The following is a 25,825-nucleotide window of genomic DNA, read 5'->3' as shown; positions in this document are numbered from 1 at the left end:
TGACCACGTTTTAATGAAAGAAAACCAAGACGCTCCAAATGTGCTGACACCTGTTTCTCAGCCTCCCTCGGGCGAATGCTTGATGCATTTCTTGCATTCGAAGTTGGAGAATGATGTTCCTCCTCCGTGTTGCCTGCGCTCGCCATCTCCAATTTGTGGGACAAAATGCTGCCGCTGCACAAAGACAAGAGACTATGTCATAACTAAATTGCCTTATTTTCACGGGTGACACATCGGGAGGGATGAGACAGCAGCCTAGATCAAAATCAGACCGGCCCGCATCTTTATATCCTCCTGCAGTTGTCGTCGCTAAGATCTGTTAAGCACACGTGTTAAATAAAAGAACAAATTACAAGTCTCTGCATGTGACTGATGGACGGCGCTGTTAAAAACTGAAACAACAACAACCAATCATTAAGTGACGTTTGAAATGGTGCCCGATAAATCACAACAAAGCATATCCGGGTGCAGATACTAATTTGACACTTTAAAGTAATAAGTCTTGAATCTTTTCTATTGCATCCGCCTTCTCATTCGCATCTAATCGCGAGCAGACGTCCGTTTGACGTCATACTGGAACTACTTTGTGCGTTCGTTGAATTTCCTTACGACCCTTCGAGACGTCCCACCAAATGCCTAGTGCGCATGCGCACAATGCCGACAATGATTTCGTGGGAAGTTTGAAGCCCTTTGTTCTACTTGTCGTTTGTTCGATTAAAAGTGGGGAGTACTTCATATTTTTATTTTCATTGGGTCTTATTTGAAATTTTCATTGCCTCAAAATACACTGACGTGTGTTGGGCACATTACTCACGCGGTATGAATGCCGCACTCGTTTGATATCGCCAGTAAAAGTTGTTTGTAAACATATCTATGCCGATAGCATTTAGCATTAGCCAACGGAATAGCACAACCGCCGGTCATTTCATTGATTAGCAACGTTCAAACTTTTTCCGTTGTTGTTTCTTGCAATTTGAAGCAGGCAATGTTGTTGCATGACGAACACAAGCAAGTGAAACACGCGGTGCTACGCGATATTTCGTGTCCAGTCTGAAATTAGCATAATAGCGCTAATGTGTAGATGAAAGGTGAGGTGGGCATTTGGCAGTGCTATAATCCGTCTGTAAATTCTCGTCAGCATTTCAGGCATGCCCAGTCGGTCTGAGTCAGCCAATCGGCGTCAAGAACGGACTTAATAAAAATAAAATAAAAACAACATTTATTCATTTAGCTGTTGCGCCCACTGGATTGTACGAAAATACTGACGGTAACTTAGTGACGCACTGACGATGCCCACCTCCGCAAATAAACATACGGTCCAATTAGAATAAATTGTTATTAAAACAGAAACATTGATATAGCACCACAATGTTCTAAATGGTCCGAAAAATATGGTACTTGTTTTGGTAAGCATTTTTTACTGACCACAATTTAGACTTCAATGAGCTCAATATACAGGTTTGTTTTTTTTAGGTGGTGAGGGAGGACTCAAAGACAATTTGAGTTTCACCTCTAAAGTGAAGCGGCATGTTCCTTGACGCTTCCAGTCGGTTCAAATGAAAAATTCTGAAAGTCTGGATTATTATCGTAGAAAACTGTGAAATGAGCTGGGAATAAAAAGAGGTCGCCAAGCTCAGACTGTATGTTTTGAACTGCGATTGGCTTCAGCTCAAAGAACACGGCATTCACATCAGAGGAGCTTCAATGCTCAGTGTTTCAGCAGCAAAGCGGCTTAAGGAAAGAGCGGAACACGTATGACGGGGCGAGTCGTAATAGTAGGCGAGTGGGTTTGCTTGCTTTTTTTTTTTTTTTTTTTGACAGCTTTCCCAAGGCGAGCTGACAATGACACACGAAGAGCGAGTGGAATCTTTTCCGTCACCGACAGGAAGGTGGGAAGGGATCAGTGTCACTTGCAAAAAAAAAAAAGTTTGGACACCGCCAAACAATTTGATGTGCAAGAAGTTGGAGATGTCGATGGCTGTCATTTCCGTAAGGGACAGACGGGGAACGGAATGATGATATGATGTTCATAAATATGTAATGTGACAAGAGTTTGATGGGGAACTCATTTTGGATACGCGCTCAGATGACCCAGTTAAATTTCAATCAATCAATAAATAACTAATACTTGTTAAACATTCCAAGATGAATGCAATTATTTTTTTAATGAAAATAGATTAATACACAAGACAAAGTTAATAATAATTATGAGTAATGCATTGATCATAAATATCTGAATCATAAGATAAATAATTTATACGACCACCAGTGCCTGTATGATTATGAAGCTATTCTGACCATTATTAGAATAATGATGATGATTATTACAGTAGTTACATGATTTATCATTATATTAGCTTTGAATAATTTAATTGGTCAAATGACCAGTTCCTGACTCAATACAATACAGCTGGAAAAATATTTTTATTTAATCCCCAACATATCTATATAATCATATTCTTGTCATTATTAAAATAATAATAATATTAACAATAACAATTACATTATTAACAACAATAATAATAAAGAAGTATCATAACGCTAAAAATAATGATGATGATGATAGCAATGATAATTGCAATTTAATCTAATCTCCATCAACATAATCCTGATTAAAAAAACAGGATCGTTTTTCAGAATTATTGTGATTTTTTTCCCTCAGAATGCATTTAACTCATTAAGCAAACTATGAATACTGTATTAGTGGCCATCCTATTTGTGTTCGGAAGAATATCGTTCAGTCAGAAATTCAAATTTAAACAAAATCAAGCTCAGATGGCACAGACAGTGATTAGAAATTCACAATGTCAATTACCACACTGATATATTTCCATAGCTTCCCTTAATATATTCCACGCAGGTCTCATCAGAATGATTGTCACTTTTCCCAAAACAGATTGAAAAATCCATTACCCGGCATTCGTGAAGCATAACGCCCAACAAAACCCTCATCAGCATGGAGACGGATTATGTAAAACATTGAAACACGAGAGTCGCTGGCTTCATAATCAGCGTGTCAGACACACAATAGCGAGCGTGCCACACATTAGCTCCATTACTTCTGCTCAGTAGCCACTGAACAAGACTCAGCACTTTTTTCCCTGACATTTTGCCGGAATTAGGTGCGGCGGTGCGCAAGCAAGGCGTGACTCCGTGTGGTGCCAGTGTCGGGAAGATGTGGGATGTGAGGATGCCAGATCATTAATGAACTCAAAGGTTAATGTGCAGACCAGGCCCAGGCAGCGCACAAATTAAACTAGCACACCGAAAATGGACTCACTTAAGACACTTGATACAAAGCGAGTATATAGAAATTGTGTTTCATACAGAGCAGCCAAAGAATCGCAAAATTAACGAGCAGGAATTGATTTGCGATACTGGCCAGATTGTGATTCAAGCAGTTGTATCATGATAGGACTCATATCTTGATATTTTAGGATTTGTCATTCTAGATTTCACAATATTAGTTGTATTATTATAGTAGCTCCTTTTGGTCCTGGTCGAATCATGATACTAGTTAATTGTGTATAGATACGAGTTGTTCATAAGACGATGCATCATGATACTGATTTTATCATGATACTATCCCTATTGTGATTTTAGAAAATTCATGATACTACAGATATCACGATACTAGTTGTATGATGATACAAGTCATATCTTGATACTAGTGGATTGGTGACTCCAGATGTTTCACTATATTAGTCACATTACAATACTAGCTAATTTTTGGTCCTTGTTGAATCATGATACTAGCTAGCGATATCATGATACTAGTTGTATAGTGATAGCTGTATAATAATACAATCTTGTTTTTTTTAAACTGTCTGCATTGTGATACTATGTATATCATGATACTAGCCACTTCATGATACTGCATGTATCATGATACTTGGGGATTTTCAATCCTGTTTGTTTCATACTTGCCATCTCGATGATACTCGGTAATACCAGCTGAGATAAAGTGAAATGCCTTACAAACTGTATCATCATTTTGGGATACTTTCTGTATTGGAATACTAGCGGTATTATGATACCGGCAATAGCTAGTTTGTGAAACTGACCGTGTCGTATCATGGTTCTTGCTTTTACAAGTGGATTCATTGTGATGGCCATAACGTGACAGCTGCTGTTGTATCGTGATACTAGTCGTATTGAGAAACTAGTTCACCCCTGATTTTGGTTGTATTGTGTTATTAGCTGATATCTGGTACAGGTCGAATCATGATATTAGTCATACTATAATATTAGGTGATGTGTAATACTGGATGTATCATGATACGAGAAGGAGTTATTTGTTTTTTTGTTGTGAAGTTTTAAAATGAATAATGGTTGTGCCTCTCGGTGCTAAATTTGGAATTAGGTTTGCGAAGTTTGCAACCATTTATTTAAATATGCAAACACCAGTGGATGAGAAAATGATCTTTCAAAGAAAAAGAATAATTGCAGCGAGACTACAAATTATTGCTACATAAATTGCCACGATGTTGTTACAGGTTGAAGTAATAAAGAAGGACTAAAGCAAACATTTTTTTAGCTATGTTAGCAGATTGTAGACCTGTGCTCATGATTGGTTGTCGTCCTCCTAAATGAGAAGCCTGTTTTTGTTTCTTTTTAACGGTTCTTTTTGCTCCCGCCAATATTTTGTCAGGCTATTAGATGCGAAAACGGCACGTTCGCCCTTCATTAATGGGGGGTATCCGGTCAAGACGTGAGGCATCAGCAAACTGGGCTTAATGATTCAACGGGTCGACAACACCAAGGTCAAGCTTGGCTTTTTTTTTCTTCCTTCGGTTTTCTATTCAGAACAGAATGTCTAAAAACGTCTCTCTTATCTGCTGATCTTTGACCGAATGTGTTCAACATTAAGCGTCGGGGGAAAAAAATGCACTTGGAGCGCAGATGCATTAACAAACAAACTGCAAAACCTCAGACATTCTGCAAACTTTGCCCCTGCTAACAAAAAAAAAAAGTGAATTTATTCAAACGTGTTCTCCACACGCTTGAGTGCAACCCGTCTATATTTAATGATGAAACATTTGAGTGTTTTCTTACCCTTTGCGCTCAGCTCATATAATTAAAAATCAAACAAAGAGGAACAAATCAGGCTTTGCTGCAAAGTGTATCATGATACAATTACAAATCTCAAGACAAACAAATCATAAGTCATATCACCATGGAATATGATTTTCTTTTTCCAAATATTGTCCTTATCAATTATACAAGCTGTATCGTGATACACCTCGTATCACAGAACGGGGTCAGACAACTTTTATAAATAAGGCCGGAGGGTCGAGGCCGGAGGGATACCGAGATCACAGCCGCAGGGCGGGGGACTGACCGGCAAAAAAGGGTCAAGTGCCCAGCTGTGGATATTCAGCTGTATCATGATACCAGCTGTATCACAGTCATAGCTCTCTTTAAAAGATGCATCTTATTTATTTACATTTTGTGAGCACATCTTGACTTACAGTTCAGAATATCTGTGTTGGAGTCCAGTATGGATGATACCACTCAAGATTTCATCCATTCAGCCATTTGTTTTCTGTGGTGCTTCTCCTGGTTCCTGAATCGAGATTGCAACCCAGAACCTCATGGCTGCTAGGCAAACCAGCAAATCACTTTTTCACCGCACTGCCCTTCTCGACGTCCCACTGTGTAAAAAGTTATTTCAACCTGACCATGCCTAAAAGCACAAATGTAAAGGACAAGGACTTTAAGTTTGTTCATTATTTTGGAGTGTGATTCCAGTTACGCTCGGACTTGGAGTCCTTTTCGAGGTGAAATCCAACGTTGGCCCAAAGGCTTTTTTTTTTATTCTTTGGTGGTGGCCAATGTCAGATTTTAAATGAAGTTTTACTGTGCACTTTTCTGGATTCTTCCGACAGGAAAGGTCAGCCCCTATCGCGCGCCGTAGTTCCTTTGGTGCACGGCGACGTCCGTCACGCCGTGCACCTGCGTGAGCTGATGGCAGTGCAAAGACGCCAGTAATTTCCTGGGCCCGGCAAGCGTGGGTACCAAGTGCTCAGTCAGGGAAACGGTGGCTCGGCTTCCGATATCGCTGAGGGGAGGGACGGGAAATGAGAGTTAGAGAAAATGTGTGTGCGTGGCCGACGGGAAAACACGGTGTCATATGTTTTTCTCCTCACCCGTAATGAATCTTTCGAGCGGTGGCAAGGCCCAGTCCCTCCACATGGAACATGACTGACTTCAGCACCTGCGGTAGAGGGTTAGTGAAGGAGATCTCCACCGCCATCTGCTCCCCGACGACCGCCTTCCCGACAGGCTGAATCAAAGAAGTTCATTTTGACATTTTTTTTTTTTCACTGGTGTTTTTCTCTCGAGTGGCTGACATGATATGGGAGGAAAAAAATGTGGCAGAGTCTTTTCTCTGCTTCTGCTATTGTACATGGCAGAGTTGTTTGGGAAATGTGTCTACTTCTCTATTCTGGAAATCACAACTATATCATGAAAATCCACCCTTTTTTCTGTGTTTTTACTTTATAGTGAGACCCCGTTTACTGTGAGGCATACGTTATGTTTCAGGACCACCGACGATAGGTGAAATCCCACGGTATAGACCAGGGGTGGGCAATGTTTTTGATTGGTGGGCCACAATGGGTTCTAAAATTAGACAGAGGGGCCCGGACCAGGAGCAGACGGATGGAGTGTTTTGGTCTCCTCACCTCATCGGAGAAAAAAAATATATTTAATTTTAAAAGCAAAACAAAAGCATTACAAGAAAATATCTGTCTTTGACACACCACAGTATTTAGAAAATAAAACATTAACAAGGTTTATTCATTTCATTTTTTTTCAAGTTCTGAGGGCCGGATTAAAACGTTTAACGGGCTGCATGTGGCCCCCGGGCCGTAGTTTGCCCACACCTGGTATACCAGATAATTTTCAAAATATACTTATATCCAAATCAGAAGCAAGAGTGCTCTTATATCACTCTTAAACTTGTTTATTGTATTTTTATATTTGGCTTACCTTTAGGAGCAGATCTGGAGTCCTGAGTCGGAAACTGAACTGAGTGGCGAGGACCTGCTGTGTCTCTTTGACCCGGCCTGATAAGGTCAGCATGAGGGCGGCCTGGTCCACCAGTTGGTCCTTGTAGTCTTTGTACTCGAGGGTCCACTCCAAAACCTCCTCTAACGGAATAAAGATGACACACACGCTGTATGAAAAAAAAAAAAAAAAGCCAACTGCGATCACACAAGTGAGTGACAGCAGCGCTGATTGGCTCAGCCATTTAATATATTGTGTTGTGCTCAAAACCAACTGAAGCAGACAGCGGATTGCAACGATTGCTAAAATTGTGGCAGACCGATCAGCATCCTTCAAGTTTCGAATGTGGTGGAAGCAGGAGGCTACACTGTAAGCTCGTAAACAATTTATAGACTCTTCAATGAAAAGAGAGCACTGAATCCAATATATTAAATTGGGAACTGCAAAAACTACACCACACTGAACGCATCAGTTACAATTAAACACTGACAAAAAAACAAAGACGAGGGTGAGCGTCTTTTATCCAACAGGACACTGAGGGCATTGAGAAAACAAGAGTGAAGTGGCAATGGAGACACTGTGGAGTAGAACACCACAGCATCCAACACTTTGTGGTCTTGTTTTATTTAAGAGGAGACTGTGGGCAGCGAGAAAATGGATCGCTGCAGCAAAGCGCAGACTTTGTAGTATAACATTGCCGCGTCAAGAGATCAGACCCTAGAAGAGACTAAGGGCAATGAGAAAATGGAGGAGCCTGACAGCAACAAGAAAATAGGAGCGCTCCATCCAAATTGAGATTATGGAGTAAAACTCACCCTCGGTGGGCAGCAGGTCCAGTTTGGTGTGGTCCGTCCTGAAGGTGGCCTTGTGAACGCCGGTGTAGTACATGATGGCCACTTGGCTATGCAGGATGACGTGTCGGTGCTCCGCGCTGCTGTTTCTCAGTGTGACGGTCAGCTCGGCGTCCCGCCCCATTTCGGGGCCGTCGCCATCCATGGCTACTTTGATGAAGACATCTTCTACCTCGGGGGAGGAGTACGCATCCGCCTTGGAGCCGTAACGACATGCCGTCTCCACGGCGATGCGCTCTGCCTCCGTTCCTGAACGGACCAGACCATCGTTATGCACACAGAGATCCAATGCGCCGTAACACATGCACTCACCGGCAAGAACCACCTTGCTGTTACACTTGCCAGAGAGATGCTTCACTGGGTTACGCATGCAATTGCTGGTGAGATGCAACCGACTGCTACGCACAAATTTTAAAAAAGGGTTCAATTAATCACGGCCAGAGGCGGATTTTAGTCCGGCTTACGAATTGACCCTCGGGCATTGGATGTGATTGCAAAAAAAAAAAAAAAGTTTAATAAAGCAGTACGGCGTCATGCACGGACGTTTTTTTTTTTTTTTGGGGGGGGGGGGGGGGATTTTCATGAATAAGGCCGGTGGAAGGCTACCCAGATCACAGCCGGACGGCGGGGGACTGACGGGCAAAAAAGGGTCAAGTGCCCTGCTCTGCATGCCTGAACGAGCCTTTCCAATTGAAAATATATGTATTTTTTTTTTCATTTGAAGTCAAACAGGCAAATTGCGTAAATGCTTATTGTGAATATGGTGATACCTTCGGGATGTTTATAAAGGTGCGTGATGTCGCTGCGTTCGTCCGAGCCGACGGCCTTGGTGCTAATGAGATGGCCCACGACCTTCTTCTCGCTGTGTATTTTGGAGAAGGTCCCGTCCGGGTTCCTCTGCCAGTAGATTTTATCGCTGTTCACCTGAGGATGACCGAAGGCGAGAGGAAAAAAAGAGCGCGGAACAGATGCGAAGTGTCATTTTTGACGGGCGCCATATGGCTGAGTGTAGATACACGTCGCACGCCGGTATGCTGTCAACGCTCAGTCGGCCCTGTCCTGTACGCGCTCTAGTTTGGTCACTCGTGTAGGTGGCACTGATCAGTGGAAAGACTTTCTGTCATACACTCGTAACATGGCTGGTTTGGATCCAGAATCAGACTCCGGTTAAGCTACATTCACCCTTCAGCTAAAACCTCAGCTGCCGTCCTAACGAGACCTAAAAAGAAGAAAAGGTACGACGCACATTCTCTGCTGTTGACAAAGTGTTATCTAGCTTCAAAGATTTCAAAATCATATTTATAAACAACGTGCATTATAAATTTAAAGTTTGCCGTGATAATAGTAACAGTTAAATAGGTCGGGCCAAAACAGACTTCCTTAAAAAAAAATTTAAAAAAGAAAAAAAAAAAAGAACAAGTGAAGTCTATAAACGACTATTTAAAATTTTTGAATGGAAAAAAAGTGGCCATTTTGTAAAGTGAAATCTCATTGAAAAAAAAGTAAGAATCCCCCAAAAAATGTCGTCTTTAAATGATTTTTAATCAAAAATAAACTTTATTCCTAAACGTTACTGTTAAAAATGTACTTCTAAATGTCCGCCCCACCCCCTCGTCAGAAAGACCTCATCTGTGACCCAATGGCCATTGACTGACCTCTGCAAACACAAACTGGGCGTCGTGCTTGAGGAACACCTGACCGTTGCGGATGGCGGCGAGAGAGGCGGGGCCACAGCGGAAGGTGCCCTGACTGGTCTCCTGGGGCGTGGCGTCCAGCGCTTGCCAGCCGCCCATTCCTGGGGGCAAGTCGTGGCGAGCCATCCAGCAGTCGTTCCACACGTGGAAGTTCCTGCACGGAGCACACGTTTGCGATCCATCAGCATGTTGATCTATCTATGCAAACAACATACAGTGACCGGGAGAACAATCGGTTCAATTAAATGCCCAATTCGGAATACAAAATTCAAACACTAACATAAACCTAAAATTTTAACGCTATAGAAATCCTATCTTCAAACCCTACTTTGTAGGCCTAACATTTCATTGAATCCCGAATTTGATTGTCGCTATTGTTTGGAACCCGAACCACCTTGCGAAAACTTTATTTCATACTTTGATGCACTTTTGAAACCACTGGGTCAAAAGTAACCCAAATGGGGTGAAATGTTGGGTTATTCATCCCCAGTGCATTGGGTTGCAAATGCACCCAGTAATTTCTAATTTCCAAGATGACACAAAAGATGTGCGTCGACCTTAAATAAGATTTGTGGAGGGCATTTAAATCACTCGGAGCGTGAGAGTCAGCCCGAGCCAACTAAAATAGCATCCAATGATCAATATTTGTATTTTTTTTTTTTTTTTGTTCTGTGGCCACACAATGTTGACACTCTAATGGAACTATTAAATGTTTTTTTTTTTCTTTTATGTTGACACTCATCACCGCAAACCACTGGGAACCTGGATCAATTTATTTCAGTCACGACCGCATCACAGAACTCAATTTAACTATTCCACCATGATGACATCCAAATGCAAGTCGAAATTGTGGTAGCACTCGAGCTGTTTTTTTTTTTTCATGTAGATTTGCACAATCGGGCAGCACACCAATCCATTTCCACATGGATGAACTCGTGTGTCACTATGAGTAAAAAGCACAATATTGGACGCAGCACGACGAGGAGGGCGAGTACACGCACCACACGGAGTCCGAATTCAGATGAGCCAAAGGCTGCAGGTCCTCGTCCAGGTATACATCCGTTGTCAAGGAGACGTCGGTGTCATGGGCTGAGCTGTAATTGGTCACCGTTCGGCTGGGAATGCCCAAACACCTCAACACTGCACAGAACACACTTACATTTGCTTCAGTGAATGCATCACCGCTTGTGAAAATGAAAGAAAAAAAAAACTACAGTGCTACCTTGACTCACAAGTTTAATTGCTTCCAACTCAAATCACGTGGCTTTCATATTACCTTTGCCCGTTTAAATGAATGAAAAATGCCTTTAAGTCATGGTGCTTTTTTTTTCTGTAACATGGAATATAGCAAAAATAAAAGTAACACAGCAGCATGACACTCACTGTATAAAATCATACAGTGAAAAACATTTTTTAAAACGTGACACACCACAAAGAAGAGTGCTCACATCCTTGACAAATGTAGATGATAAAAAAAAAAAGGATTCATCAAGTAATTTTCTGGTCCTTTTACACAATAAATTACAAGGAGACCCTTTCAGTGTTTACAATACTTCGACCTTCAGTATTTGCTTAACTTTTCAACAGAGAGAAAAATCGGCGAAAATTGGGCAGGTTTATTTTTCCAATTTTGAGGGGGCTGAATGTCATCATCTTCAACTTATGTTGTGATGAGTAAATGTGCAAAGAAAATAAATAATAAAATAAAAATAAAAAAATCGAATGCATAAACCAAACAAATACCTCTAATAGGACCTGGGGAAAAATGGATGCTACTTTGTTTAGAATCATGTTTGAGCCTCAAAAATGTATCCTCTTAAAGCCTCCCGGTGGCTAATATATATCTCACCCGGGTCATTGCGGCATTTTTTTAACGCCACAACAACGAGGCGCTCAGAAGCTGCCACACCAGCATGAAGACCCGATCCACAAGATCGACATCACAAAATAGATAAATAAATAATTACGCTCCCCCTTTGCCTTCTCTTTGCAATGTGTGCACTTTCACGGCGGACAATGAGGTGCTCCGAAGCAGGTGTGTGCAAACTGCGGCCCGGGGGCCACGTGCGGCCCGTTAAGCGTTATAATCCGGCCCGCCGAACTTGAAAATAATTAAATGAATAAGCCTTGGTAATGTTTAATTTTCTAAATACTGTGTTTTTTTCAAAGTCATATATATTGTTGTAATGCTTTTGCTCACTTTCATTTAAAATTAAATTATTTTTTTTCCTCCGATGAGGTGCGGTTAACAAAACACTCCATCCATCTGCCACCCCCAAGTTCTGGTTCACACACTGGCTATCCTCCGTGCTCTAATCGTCAATTCAGCGTGCACTCATGGCTCACTATGAGGCACTCTTCAGTGGCCACTGCTGCATTTTTGATTAGCTTAGCTAATTAGTACCATTTTATCCACACTCCAAATAAAAAAAAAAACGTGTGAGTACTAAGCAAAAACCGAAACGGGATTATGTGAGGGTTCACAACCCACCTGTGGTGACGATCCCGGCAAAGATCCAGCACTGGCCGTACTTGACGGGGGTGCCGTTGTTTTTGTGGTATTCCGTCAGTATTTCCATACTTCCACTCCAGACAGTCGGAGATGTTCCTTGAGTGTAATTCCCTGACCAGTTTCCCTCCACAACACCCTGATCATCGCGAGAGTTGATCTGCAGTAGATGATAATAGCAAAGACGTTGAAGAAAATCATTTAAAGCTTGGTGTGCGACGGCCCTTAATAATCGTGCTGCCCAATCAGGCGTCTTCATTTGTCACACCTGTGAGTTGGATGGAATATCTCGGCTTTGCGTTAACGTGAAAAGCGCAAGGGGGTTGCAACAAAGCAGCGGTGAAGACAAAAAGCAAACTCCCACAAAGACAAGAAAGCATGAATTGTATTTTCACTTGAGGAGGAAGTACTTCATCACCAGGTTCAAGGAAGACCACTATAAATCCCGATTATAAAAATGGATAGACTGGTGATATAGATTTACAAGCATTTGTCCAAAAAGTAAAAAGGTGTTACTGTGTCAGCAAGAACCAAATGATTCCAATTTCTCACCATGCCTGACACGACTCGCACCACATTGACAGGGTCCCCCCACCCAGATGGAGGAGTTCCACTCTTTTCCAGGACGAACAAACACGCGGCCAGTATCCCGTCGTCAAACTGAAAACCAAAACAAGGGCGAAACCCGTCAACATGTGCTTCAAATGATTCATCGTGCGTCACTCACCTGTCCATAGTCCCACGTCCGGACAGCAATTTGGTCCTGCGTGCCGTAATAAATGCGCCCCACATCGTTGAGGACGTATTCCTGACGCTCGTCTTCAGCGTCCATGAACACTGCGTCGTCTGATACCAGGAAATTAGAATAAAAAAACAACGCAAAGTAAGAATCAGTTACAGAGGTGGGAAGTGAAGAAGTTATAAAAGCGTTCTCGCTGCATCTTTTCGATTAATGACCATTTGATACGTATCGCCATACGTAGGGTGTGATACGATTCAAGGACCGGTATGTTTGAAAGTGGAATTCAGTTTGATTCGTTACACTCACATCTTTGAAATTCAAGTTTTCGTTCCACCCCTATTTCGTAATATACTTCAAGTTCCTTGTAAAGTGAACATTAATAAATTCATAATTTGGAGGACCACTCAGAAGAGTGTTGTGAACAACTCTGCCAAAGTTGAATGATTACAACAAAATTGGCAATTATAAAAAATGAATATTCAAAAAATCACTGCACTCCACTCTCAGACGCTGCGGACGTGTCAATGCTCAATCAAATACCACAACTAGTCCTGAAAAAATACATGTGACTTCCTTTCGCATTTTTCTTTTCCATACGGTGACAATGAGGCACTCTAAACTGAAGCCCGTTTCCAAATGCAGGCACTCAAGTTTGACTTCTTGCTCGTCTGTCTTAAATTTGGGTGAAGTGCTTTCACTCATGGTTGACAACGGGCCGCTCTAAAGTGGCCATGCCAGCTTTCTGGAAAAAAAAAAAAAAGAAAAAAAAAAAAAGACAACGATGCGCTTTAAAGTAGTAGTAGTAGTGAAGTGAAGTGTGACCACTTTTGCCCGCTCTGCTTATGTCACTGTGCTGCACCACCAGCACAAAATCACCACAATTTTCCATAATATTAATATGTCCACTTTAAAACTTATTCCAATGTCCGTTAGCACACGGTCCTCAGATGGCATCCACCTCCACGGAACAACGTGTACAACAAGCACAACCATACAGTGTGCATTCTGTACACGCGTGATGTTATTATTATTTCATGTTGCTCCAGGGCTCCACCTTGCAGCTGTTTTTCTGTCACTAACTGTTCCGGGCTGGTGCACCAAAATTCATTCGCGAGAATGGAGTTGTATTTTTTTTATATATTAAAATCACATTTTCACAGGGGAAGAAAGTCATATTTTAACAAGTCAATGTCAAAATTACAACTATTTTCTTTTAACGTAAAACCTTTTATTCTGAAGAAGATTGGGTGGAAAAAATTGTACTATCATCTCAAAAAAGTATAACTTTGTTTTTTGAAAAAAAAAATGATTTTTTTTCTAGAAGGAAAAAAGGGACTTTATTTCTGCAATAATATGCCTTTTGTTAAAAAAAAAAAAATGCTATTATTTATAGTTGCGGCGGAGAGTTGGTGGTGGTGGGGGTGCGAATTGTTTCCTTCTGGCTGGGGGGGGCGTAAAAGAAAATAATTGAGAAGCCTAATAGTCACTGAGCTCAAATAACCTCCAAAGATTGACTCGTAGAACCTGGACTCGTTTTTTTTTAACTAGCTTTTTAACTCTTGTTTTTTGAAAACATTCAAAAATGACTCAAGCAATTATGCTATGATGCTATTATTTAACTGGTCCTGCACTTCGCACTTTTTATGCCTCAAAGACCCCCCACATTTCCTAAATTTGAGTTTGAAAATCACTGCAGTGTAGATGCCCGGAGAGAAACCAACGGGGACACAAATCTAATACAGTTTTTGATTGTTAAGAGTTGTTTTTTTTTTTTTTATTACCGTCACACCAGGGGTTGAACAGCACATAGACGTCATTAGCCGGGTCGTGTGCAGAAATAGCACGTCCACTCGGACACTCGGTTTCCACCTGCAGACGATAGCGACCGACGGCGGCGCTGGCCGAGGAGTTGACGGACAGCTTCATCCTGGCGCCGTCCCATTCCACAGGGGCGGCCTGCCAGCGGTTGTCCTGCAGCTCGTCCACCAGGGGGATAATGACGTGAGTTCCCTTTGACACCGTTGGCAGAGGCCCTGAGGGGGGGAAAGTAGAGGCAGGCAGACGTGAACGTGTCTCGCTACGCCTCAGAGATCATCAGGCCGCTGTTCGGAAAGTGTATTTATTCGGCTGCCACACCTGCATTCCTACCTCGCCGAGTTTGCTTGGACAGGAATGAGAAGGGGGAGAAAGTGCTGCTATGACAATGACAACAAACAACTCGGAATGAAATCTCGCATTACAGGAGATGTTGATGTGTTTTCCGCAAATTAAAACAGTTCCAAAGTGTCTTCATAACTGTAACACCTCAAATTTCCCCATTATGGGACTAATAAAGGACATCTTATCTTATCTTAAAACATATGTGGCATCCATAACTCTTATTTTCTGTGCCGCTTATTAGGGATGTTCAATTTCTCAAATTCAAATCGACATCGACACATTTTATTTTGTCAAGTTTGCACAAAATAAAGTCGTCTGGATCCAGGTAGATTTTTTGAAGTAGATGTATAGACTACTTAAAAAATGTATCAGGATCAAAATTATTTTATTTTATTTTATTTTTTTACTTGATTTTGACTTTTTTTTTCCAGTGTAGTATCAATAAGTACAAGCCCAAGTTTACATTTTATTATTTCACGAAAAAATAAAGAGAAATGCACAGCTTGTTTTATTTATTTATTTTTTTTATTATTATTCTTGTAAACTGAATTCCTGACTAATGCTTACAGCGCATTTGTTTGGAAATCTTGTAATGTTGTCATAGTGAACACTTAAAAGACTGCAAGGCAAAGCAATATTGTTCATTTGCCTTTAGTTTGGCATATGCTTGACATATATAACCAAAAAATGTATAATAAATCTGACATTATTTATTGTAACAATGAATAATTTATTACTTGGTCCTATTAAAAAAAGACACTTTGGAAGAGGACCATGAAAAAAATAATATGATAGTAAATAGTAATATAAAGGGATAGAAAATCGCAATCAGAATATTTTCCAAATTCGTTCGTCCCTTCATGAAAGAGTTAGAAACAAAACGGGTCTTATTCTTCACAACACAAGATCCGTGTCAGCAAATCTGCCTCCACTTGATAAATAAATCAACTTGAATACTTCATTTTGATGGACACCATCGGGTTCTGATGTATTATTAAGTTCAGACGCTTTCCCGTGATGTAAATAAAAAACAGCACGGCATCACACTGATAATCGAATTTTAAGAATACGTACTCTAAAAATTATGCTCTGTTCTATTCACTGCCGACAACAAGTAAAATGTAGCAGACAGGAAATAAAATGTTGAGACGAGAGAGCCAAAATTCACTTCATTGGCAACTACCATGATGTTTTTTTTTCTTTTTTTTTGGAGCATATATTCATTTCAAGTCAACTGAAGGCTGACTCTAAAGCCCAACATAACTGCCCGGCGGTGCCTTTGAAGCATCCGCCTCGTCCTCACTAAAATGGAAATGTGACCTAAAAAAAAAAATAAAATCAAATAAAATCTCGCTCCCTCACTCGTTCGGATACACACGCACGCAGCAATCATTTGATCTCAGCTGCAGTCGCACTCCAAAAGCGATAATTGCTCGTGAGGTAATTTGCTGTTTGGTTACGGTGCTGTTGCGCTCGATGCCCGTAAGGATAAGCTTAGTTAACGGCTTCATAACTTGGTTAACGTCGTTTGCATGACGACACGTGAACGAGTTGTTAATGAGAAACAAGAAGATAAAAAAAAAAAAAGAAAATCACGAATAAAAAATCCCATTTCTGTTGGAAACACGACAATGGCAAGCGCATGCAGTTCAGCAAAACAAATAAAAAGTTGTTTGTTGGGTATCCTCTCGCTGGAATGACGCAACTATTTCATAAAGCTAACACCAAACAAAGCCTTCATATTACAAAAGAAAACATTTTTTTAAATATAGAAATTTAGTTAGCAATTGACCATTGTGGTCATTTAGTCAGTGTGACTTTCACTTTATCAATTGAAGTACTAAAATAAATAAAATTTAAAAAAATGAAAACTTTGACCCCATTGTAATTCATTGAAATGGACTTGCATACAAATAATATGTGACTATTAAAAAAAATAATCATAATTAAATAGAATTCATAAAATCAAGCAGTCCATCATGATTAAATGCTTCTGTTCAGTTCATAGTGCTGCTCCTTCTGATGTTCCTGTCTTGGCCACCGGGGGCAGTATAACGCAGTTATATGAATGCAAATATCGCCACAAGATGATTTTTTAAATTTTTTGGGGGCAGAAGATAAAGAATATATGCCTATGAGTATTGTGATTTTATCTGCCAACACACATATCTTTCAGGGTTATAATATCTCAACTATCAGAGCTATCCGTTAAAAAACAAAATCAAAACAAAACCTTTGGCTTCTGTGTATTCCAGTTTAATTTGGAAAATTGCCGACATTCGCCCATGCTAGCTGACAATACATAGCAGTGAAACTCCGTGTGGGAGCTGTACTCTGCTAATGACTGACATATTTTGGAAAAATGTGTTAACAAAAACAACTTTGCAGTGAAGCGTATTTTCCCATCGGGCAGACACTCCAGAGAGCCAACTATTTGCAAGTTGTAAAAAAAAAAAAAAAAAAGAAAAAGAAAAGATATCCCCTTTCATATACTGTATATTAAGTGATCCACAGTGCACTTAATGATTCACATGAGACTACTTGACTCAAATTGAGGGATTCGATGCTGCATTTTAAAGAGTTGCTGCAAAATGATTGGCTCCCTAACATCTCTCACCACTGTTTTATGTTAATACGCCCACAGAATAAAATTTCCTTGTACTGATTAGGAGGCAATACGACTTGTAGTAATGGAAAGCTGTTTTCGCATTTATTTAAATTCCCGAAGAGCTTAAGGTCCTAGTAAAGTGTTGCCTCATTAGTCCAACTAGTCTGCCAAAGTTGAGTGTGCAGAAATGTCATTCAAAAGGGAGGGAAAAAAAGTTATTTTTAGGCAGTTGTAGAAAGGATTTATTCGCTATCCTTCTTATTTTTTGTAGGGAAATCAGTTTTGGATATTACAATATGGCACGTACACAAAGAAATTGTGGCTTTCATTGAACAGCAGAGCTCCTTTCACTCACTCAACAACGAGGCGTTCTAAAGCAGCCACACCAACCTGAAGCCCCGATCCAAACTACGGCTAAAAAAAATGAATTCCCTTTTTGCTCTTCGGCTAGTCTCTTAGTGACGTGCGCACACTCACAGCCAACAACGGGGCGCTCTAGTCCACAATCTGGTTGTCAAGTCAGACTTTTTTCTTTCGTTCTACTTGTTTTTCCATCTTTGGATATGTGACATATGCAGCCCAGAACGAGGCACTCAAAAGCAGCCACGCCGATGGACTAATCAAAGAGAAGAGATTTTTTTTTTTTAATTCTCCGAAGGTGTGAGTGAGTGTGAGCATGGTTGCTTGTTTGTCTTTGCATGCCCTGTGATTGGCTGGCAACCAGGTCAGGGTGTACCGCGCTTGCTGACCGGAAAAAGCTGGAAAAGGTTCCGGCGACTCTTGTGAGCAAAAGCTGATTGGATAATAGACGGGTGGATTTTTTTACTGCTACTTGGACCTTACACTGGATATGGAGGATATTGAAAAATGCTCAAAAGGCTTTCTATATGCCTCTGTTTCATACACATAGGACCTTAGTTACAATTCAGAGCACTCACTTTCAATCCCACAACAGGTGACATAGAATTGTCACAGAATTGTCCGAGCATGCTCCAATTTGAATATTTTCACACGACATGGATTTGTTTTGTTTCAAATTACAGCCTAAGATCCCACCATTGCACAAACCACCCGAGTCAAGTCGAATGGCCCCAAACGGTCGAATTTCACTCAAATGTGCAAAAACCAAAAAAAATCACCTCCGCCGTTGTTGTGCGTTTGAGCTCGGCTTCACGCAAAGACATCAGCAGTCAAACGCCTTTCAGATGTCGGGAGCGCCATTAGTTGCCAGCTGGATGCGTCTTAGTGCCGTCACATCAAACAGGCTGGGACAGTGAAAAATGTTTCCTTCAATAGTAATCCCCCTTTTCATCCGCACAAAAACAAGCAAGAGACTAATTACCTTCGCTGAGCAGTTTGTGCTTTGAATTGATTAATTTGTGCCTTTATGTATGAATATGGATTAGACAAGGATGAACATCCACATATAATTGGGGAAGAAAAAAAAAAAAAAAACAGAAGATGAACCTCCAGTACCAATTTTTCTGTACCAAAAATCAGGGTTGGCTCTCAGAAAAAATATACATAGATGAGGATATATATACAAGCAAAGGATTAAACAGCTTTTTTCAGCCTCACTTCAATGGCCATTGTGCTGCGCTTTCTGGTCGTATAATACAGACATACTGATATACGTGAAGATCCTCAAAGCGTTAATAATATTTGTGGAGGATAAAGAATATATACCTTGCGTTTAAATATGCGTTTAAAGGTTGATCACAGCGCAACAACTATGCTATTCGTTAGCCTTTCTACAGGGTTAGCATTGACTCAAAATGACTCATGAAGCAAAGCTTGAGTTTAGAGTAATTGCAATTCAATTTTTTAAAATCAATGAATAATCATTTTATTTACTCGTTTAATCCCAGCCGTTTTCACGAGAGGAAACACCTCAATCGAAGCGTTTTTTTTCAGAATTTTGACTGATTTTGCAAAGCCTACAGAATATTGTGTTCTAAAGATATAAAAATATGGAGCTATGACGCCCCCACCCCCCCAAAAAAAGGCTAAGACGTATAAATACGTCTTTGGGAGGCGGGGACTGCAATTTTGAAAACGTTTATATACGTCTTATGGAATGAATGAGTTAATCGTGATTTCAATATCAATCAATTGTAATAGTCTTTTTTTTTATACATCGTCGGCCAGCGCTTTGATACGCGAGGAAAATCAAAAGTTTACAGAGGCAATGAAATATTGATTTAAAACAAGATTAAGAGAAAACAGTCTCGGTGGGAGTCTGGTTCAACCCGAACATTTCATTGGTTCTGCGCATCGTGGCTTCCAAATATGGATGCACACGAACTGGAGTTAAGTCGGGCAAGCTGTAATTGCTGGATGCAGAAGGGCCCCTGTTGCTGCATCTCCAGATGACAGCGCGAGTGGGGTAAATAGGAGGCTCCCATTACGTCTGTGGCAAGCGCGACAGCCGATTGTCACTCGGAGGGAATTCTCAGGACCAAAACGCTCTGTATCGGCTCTCTTTCTGGAGCATAGCAACCGAGAGCGGTTGCCATAGCAATGGTAGCCCAAAATTCAGCCCCCTCCACCGCCTCACCCTTCCTTCCTTCCTTCCTTCCATCACACTCTCGCTTTTCTTCCCCCCCAATCGCCGCCTCCCCATCTTGCATAAGAAATTGCAGCAAAACGTCCTTATTTCACTCACCAAATCCGAAAACTGTTGGCGTTCTCGTCCGATTTAACGGCTGCCATTTTTAGACAAGAAGGCGGCTAATGTAGGGGCAATTCTCACACATGGAATTAGAATTCCCACTCAAGCCTCAGGAGAGGATGTGGCCAGTGAGAGGAATTCATGAAAAAAAAAAAATCGTTTTTTTTTTCAATTTTTTGCTGTACTTTCGTATTTTTTCAGTTATCTGAATTTTACCGGAGTACAGTGGTGCTTTAAAATTGGCGTAACTCAAATTGAGTTTTATTCTTTGACATCCTATTCAGTTATCTGGGGAATGCATCAGAAACACGGCCCGACTTGACTGACCCGTTTTGAGTTCCAGGTGAAGTTTGTCAGTGTCGGGCTGGAACGGTCGCGACAGCGTGAGCCACACGTGGAACGTCTGCCCTCTCCGGATGATGAAGTCGTCGCATTGGTAGAGGTGCGTGCGGTGAGCCAGGCGCTCGGCTCCCGTTTTGCTCCTCATCAGGTCGATTGATTTCACCTTGAGTGGAAGCTCTGTGGAAGCGAAGCGCACAGGCAGATTAGAGTCGGTCAACCACTGAGAGATCAGGTGTGCCACGGGGAAATATGCACTTTCATCTAATTGGTCCATTTGCTCATCTGACTGTGCGGCGACATATTACAATTAAATGTTCTTCCACTAGAGGGCGCCACCGGGAACGCGGAGAATCCCTTTGGTCTGCACATAGCGTAACTTGATAATGAAACGGTGTCGCCTTCCTGTCATAAGGCCGGGCCCCCTAGTTTGAAGACCACTGATCATTTTTTGGCAATCGACAACATTTGGGGAAGGGCATCGATTTCGGTACTCGCTGTTCCTCACTATTTGCTGCAGGGCTCTGTACCTGGCCCAACCTTATAGATACTTTTTGGGACATTTTGTTTGGTGGTGTGATGTTAGAATTTTTGGTAACACTTTCTTTGACGTTTGTTCATAAGACCTGTCATGAACATGAATGAATCCTTATGACAAATGTCATTAAGTATCATTTGGGAAATTGGATTTAATTGCAGATACACTTACGAGGCCATTTTCAAGACGGACTGTTCAAGAGAAGAGAATTTTTTTTCAATGTAATTCAGAACGTATGCCTGAGCTGAATGAAGGTTGCGAAGCACTCGTGTAGACAATAGACAGACAATGGACAATATGGCGACCTCGCCAGGTGTATACCTCTGAGCTCGCTATCGCCGGACGCAGGCGTCTTGCCGGGCTCCCCGTGGTCCTTGCCCTCTTCCAGGCCCGTCACTAATGTGTTGGTGATGTCGTCATCAGTCTCGGGGTAGCAGCACTGGCCCATGCGGCGCAGCCAGCGCTGGCACGCATTGTCTTTAGAATCTTCGGGGGGCTCCTCGGAACCCTTCTCGGGGTCCTCGTCAACCGCGGTGAATGTGACGCTTGGGAATCGACCCACGGCTGACGTGTCTCGAAAGGAGTGCGTCTCCACGGGCATCCTGGGAAAATATGGCTTTGATGTGAAAGGGTTTCAGTGGTTGTTCTTTTTTAAATGTTTATACTCGGAAAATATACATTTTGCGTATTAAAAACTTTTTTTTATATCTTGGTCTCTTGTTTTATGTTACAAAATTCATCCCTTGCCAATGGAACACTTTTTTTTGTATTATTTATAGGATGTCAAAATTAAAGCGTTTATAAAAAAAAATTAACCCGATTAAATATTTTAACTCAGTTAACTCAGTTTTATTTTTTTCTAACATTAATTTGCATAACTTGGAAAGCCAAATTCCAAATTAGCTGTCCATCTTTAGCACATGATCACAGAACAAAACACCTGGCTGAAGTTACCACTGGACCTTGCAAGCCAACACTGCTGGAGTGTGCTGCTTACATCTAAATATATTGTATACATTTTGAGAATTGTTTCTAAAAAAAAAAAAATAATAATCCTGTAAAAATGACTCAGTTTAGCTCACATTGAAGGATCACACACTTCGTATTCGGTGATTTTGCATTAATTACAATGTATTATTCAAGTAAAACGCCTCACAAAAAATAGTAGTAGAAAAAATGTGATTAATCGCAATTAATTACGATTTTTTGCGATTAATTAGTTCAAATATGTAATCGCTTGACAGCACTAATATTTATGTAGCATTGTTGTCACTAGTGGGGTTTGGGATGTGTTCTACTGGAAGAGTGCCAAGGAAAAAAGAAGATTAATCATAATTAGAGTGGCAGTGTAAATCCAGTTCAACACCTCCAGTAATGGATCTTACGGACCGGCCTGCTCGTGCCACGGAACGCTGACTCCAATCCGATGTCGCTTGTGAGCTACATTAGCGATGCTACACTTTTAATTAGTACTATCAGCCTTTTGTTTCCTGACATCCCCGCGTCCTCCTCCTCCTCCTCTTCATCTCCATTGCACTAAAATACGCCGACAGCCGGGGGGAAAAAAAAAAGTAACCTGTGGCGTTAAAACAGAAATTATGAACGTGCTTAAATAGGATTTAGAAGAAGTAGCATAAAAGCTTTTGTCATGACAGTGTTATAATGACATCCTTTTGTCTGCTCATTAAAGTAATCTTGAGGACTCGCCAGGCTTGTTCTGTACAATATTACTTATAATTATTGCATTACACCAACTGCGCATATTGATTCAATTAATATTCAAATAAATTAATTCCATTTGCTCCGTCCATATGTTTGTCTAAATGTTCTCCAGCTGACCCGCTACCCTAGTAAGGATAAAAGTTCAAATGAATATATGATTGGTAAACAGTTGATGCCTCATGACTGAAATCTATACTACTAAACTATTACATTCTAGAGATCGTAATCTTTCATCCCTGGCTTCCTTCCTAGTGGTCACAAGCGGCAAAGTAGGCTTGTGTTGATCTCATCAAAGGGTGTCAAGATCCAGTTCAATCATGCCAACGTTGATGGATGAGAGAAGGAAAGCCTTGAAGGAATGGGTGTAGGCACAATTAAAATGCGTACCATATTTCCGGATTATAAAGCACACATGTATATAAGCCGCAGCAAATATTTTGGGGAAAATATAAACAAGCCGTACCAAGATACAAGCCACAGTTTTCTATGTTGAAAAAAGAGTTGTTTACTGCATGTACAGAAAGATTTTGTACTGTGAATGCACATAAATGCACATAAACAGATCGTTAAAACAGTGCCTTTTAACACGGCAACTTTGCTAATTAAAACAGAACAGACCCAAGAGAAAAGAAAATTGAGATTTATTTAGCGTATTTTCTGAACTATAGAGCGTCCCTGCTGGTGAAAGAAAAATCCACAGAAAAGCCGCACATTTGTATTAGCCGCATGGTTCAAAATCTAGGAAAAGAAGTAATGGCTTATAGTCTGGAAAATACGGTATCTACCTGTTGCGTTTAATGCAACAGAACAACAGCTTTGTGTTCAACTAGAGAGAGATTGCATGCTCAGTACATTTGTAATAAAATTGAGAAGAGAGGATCACCCATTACGTTACAAAAATATGTCTGTTTTTTGGGATATTTTCATAATCCATTTGGTGGTGTGATGTAAGACTTTCCTCATGTAAAACATGCCTCGGCTCATTCATACGTTTCAAATGCCACAACAAAGAGGGAGGACTCAGTTTGGATGTTCACAGCAGAGCACACAAGTGAAAATGTAAGCCACCCTTGGACCTGCACCAACGCCAAAACGTGGTGGATTTTGTGGTACACACAATGATGCTTCCATAGTGTGGAGATTACAGTCCTGCACCCGTCCAATCCCGAAAAAAAAAAAGCGTGCTACTAAAAAAATGTTGTCGGTGTAGTGCAGAGATATTCGGTGCATGTTAACTGATCACAGAAAAGATTTCGTCACCCGGTGCGTAACATTCCGCAGAAAATTCCATGAATGAAAATCATCCGACAAAACAAAAAAGAAAAAGTAGATCCCCCCACCCCCTTCCCGTGTGATGTCAGAGTCGGCGCTCATGGCTTCCTACGGGAGGATGCTGCCGATGAAACGAGGCCCACTTGTGACCTGCATTGCCTGCAGGCTGTTTGTTGTTTAGGAGGGCTGGCGCAAACAAAAGGCAACATTCAACTTTTGGAATGTTGTGCTTAAAGGCTTGCCAGGGTTGCAACGATTACACACTGTGCTTGTTGTGTGCTTGCCACGGGTTTAATTCAACGCAGCGGTGCCAACAAACGCACAAAGTCAAGTCAAACAAAAGTGGGACACTTTGGATAACGATAGAAGGGGAATTTAGGAATGGATCTTGCGGCTCAGAACAAAAAATAAATGATGAAATATCAATAGCATCCAAACATTTTTTTTTTTACCTCCAGTCATACTAGGGCCTTCATCTAGGTCTGGGTATTGTCCAGGGTCCAGTTCAGAGTCAGCATTTTTTCTCTTCAAAAACGTATCCATTACTTTCACTGTCGTTCTGTTATCCACTTTTTTTTCCGTCTGCTATCCACTTCTCGCTGCATCCGCGCGTCACTAATTCGCTTGTCTCCAAGCACAAGGCAATCTGCTGCTGCTGCCGCCGCCTACTGGTATGGAAGAGTACTACATTTTACTACTTACTCTACAGGCGCTAGACCGCACAGGGACACAAATTGCATTTCCCACCGCACACCTGACAATATCTCAGTGTGCCGCGGCACAGTGGTTGAAAAACACTGGATTATGCTATAAAGCCACGAATGCCATTTGTATTTTTTTTTTTTATTGCTTTTACCTCCCTCTAAAGAACCAGCAAGAGGCTCTTCAATTGCTGCTCGAAGGTGTACTAGCACCAAGCCATTTGTCCTTTTCTCTGTGATCCACCTCAGCATGACCATCGAAACAAGCCGAGCGAAATGTCGTGCGTTAACTCTCTTTAAAAAGTTGGAATGAAAAAAATCGTCATCAAAAGGCCCAACAGTTCCCCCCAAACTAGAAACAAAGGTACTTAAGAGCGACTCACTCAAGTCAGTGGAAGACGAATTGGGACACCAAAAAAAAGGAGGTCGAGCGCAGGAGGAAGAAAAAGAAGAAATTGCCTTTCTTTTCCCAAAGGCTTTGTGGTGCTTCGGAGACCAGTTGCGAGTTCACGCCTCTTTTAAATAGTTTTTCAGGCGCTGAGGGCACACCTCTCTTACTACACGCCTACACACACACTCATTCGAGTGTTACTTTTTGCCAACTACTCCCAATGGCGTCCTAGACGCCAGTGTTTGACTTGACACTATGATTAAAAGGGACTTCATTACAGGGTGTTTTAATAGTATCAATACTCACTTCAACTTTATTTCAGTGGTGGCCCCTTTGCTTGTTTTCTTGAGCCATGACGTATGTGAAGGAGGAATCCTGGCGGGACGCGGACATCTTTATGAGTAAGAGAGAGGACAGGAAGAGGAAGAAGTGATGGTGGTCCATAGATAATACAATCCGACTGAGATGACACATCAGATGACGGATTCATGTCATCTGAACGGACTGGTTAAATGGTTTTTCGGCAAGTTAACGCTGAAGTCTATATCGTAAAAATGCAATAAAGTGAAACTACTCACCCGTTGACGATGGCAGGTGGGTCACGTGACAGGAGAGG

At 41.2% G+C, this 25,825-nt stretch overlaps 1 protein-coding gene across 6 annotated transcripts; it reads right to left on the bottom strand.

Moving 5' to 3' along the window:
* On the bottom strand, positions 1-25,805 carry LOC148324724 (protein-glutamine gamma-glutamyltransferase K-like). 6 transcript variants are annotated; one of them, XR_015846337.1, is made up of 16 exons: positions 25,202-25,332; positions 23,056-23,194; positions 21,445-21,725; positions 20,574-20,765; positions 14,589-14,840; positions 12,793-12,911; positions 12,618-12,725; positions 12,048-12,225; positions 10,558-10,696; positions 9,518-9,710; positions 8,633-8,786; positions 7,827-8,111; positions 6,994-7,154; positions 6,150-6,286; positions 5,472-6,061; positions 1-174 (listed from the first exon to the last, which is right to left on the bottom strand). XR_015846337.1 is itself a non-coding variant. In XM_088313517.1 (15 exons), exons 3-15 carry the CDS (start codon positions 21,722-21,724, stop codon positions 5,902-5,904), a joined length of 2,358 nt encoding a protein of 785 aa, XP_088169643.1. In that variant the 5' UTR covers position 21,725; positions 25,516-25,602; positions 25,788-25,805; the 3' UTR covers positions 5,104-5,901. The 6 variants fall into 6 exon arrangements, 5 of the variants coding, with proteins under 5 accessions (XP_088169643.1, XP_088169641.1, XP_088169640.1 ...); XM_088313517.1 differs by lacking the exons at positions 1-174; positions 23,056-23,194; positions 25,202-25,332 and adding exons at positions 25,516-25,602; positions 25,788-25,805 and having other exon boundaries at positions 5,104-6,061; XM_088313515.1 differs by lacking the exons at positions 1-174; positions 25,202-25,332 and adding an exon at positions 25,516-25,713 and having other exon boundaries at positions 5,104-6,061.
* Positions 25,806-25,825: the final 20 nt, after the last annotated feature.

The sequence above is a fragment of the Idiotropiscis lumnitzeri genome, chromosome 13, assembly GCF_059441095.1.
Source record: "Idiotropiscis lumnitzeri isolate Australia: NSW breed Sydney's pygmy pipehorse chromosome 13, RoL_Ilum_1.0, whole genome shotgun sequence".
In the NCBI taxonomy this organism is placed as follows: domain Eukaryota; kingdom Metazoa; phylum Chordata; class Actinopteri; order Syngnathiformes; family Syngnathidae; genus Idiotropiscis; species Idiotropiscis lumnitzeri.
Note: the sequence above shows the minus strand (reverse complement) of the source record. Positions and strands in the feature narration are given on the sequence as shown.

Coding starts and splice junctions, on each gene's coding strand:
- LOC148324724 (XM_088313515.1), bottom strand. Junction 12,226..12,617: donor TGCGAGTCGTGTCAGGCATG/GTGAGAAATTGG, acceptor CATCTACTGCAG/ATCAACTCTCGCGATGATCA. Junction 7,155..7,826: donor GGACCTGCTGCCCACCGAGG/GTGAGTTTTACT, acceptor TTATTCCGTTAG/AGGAGGTTTTGGAGTGGACC.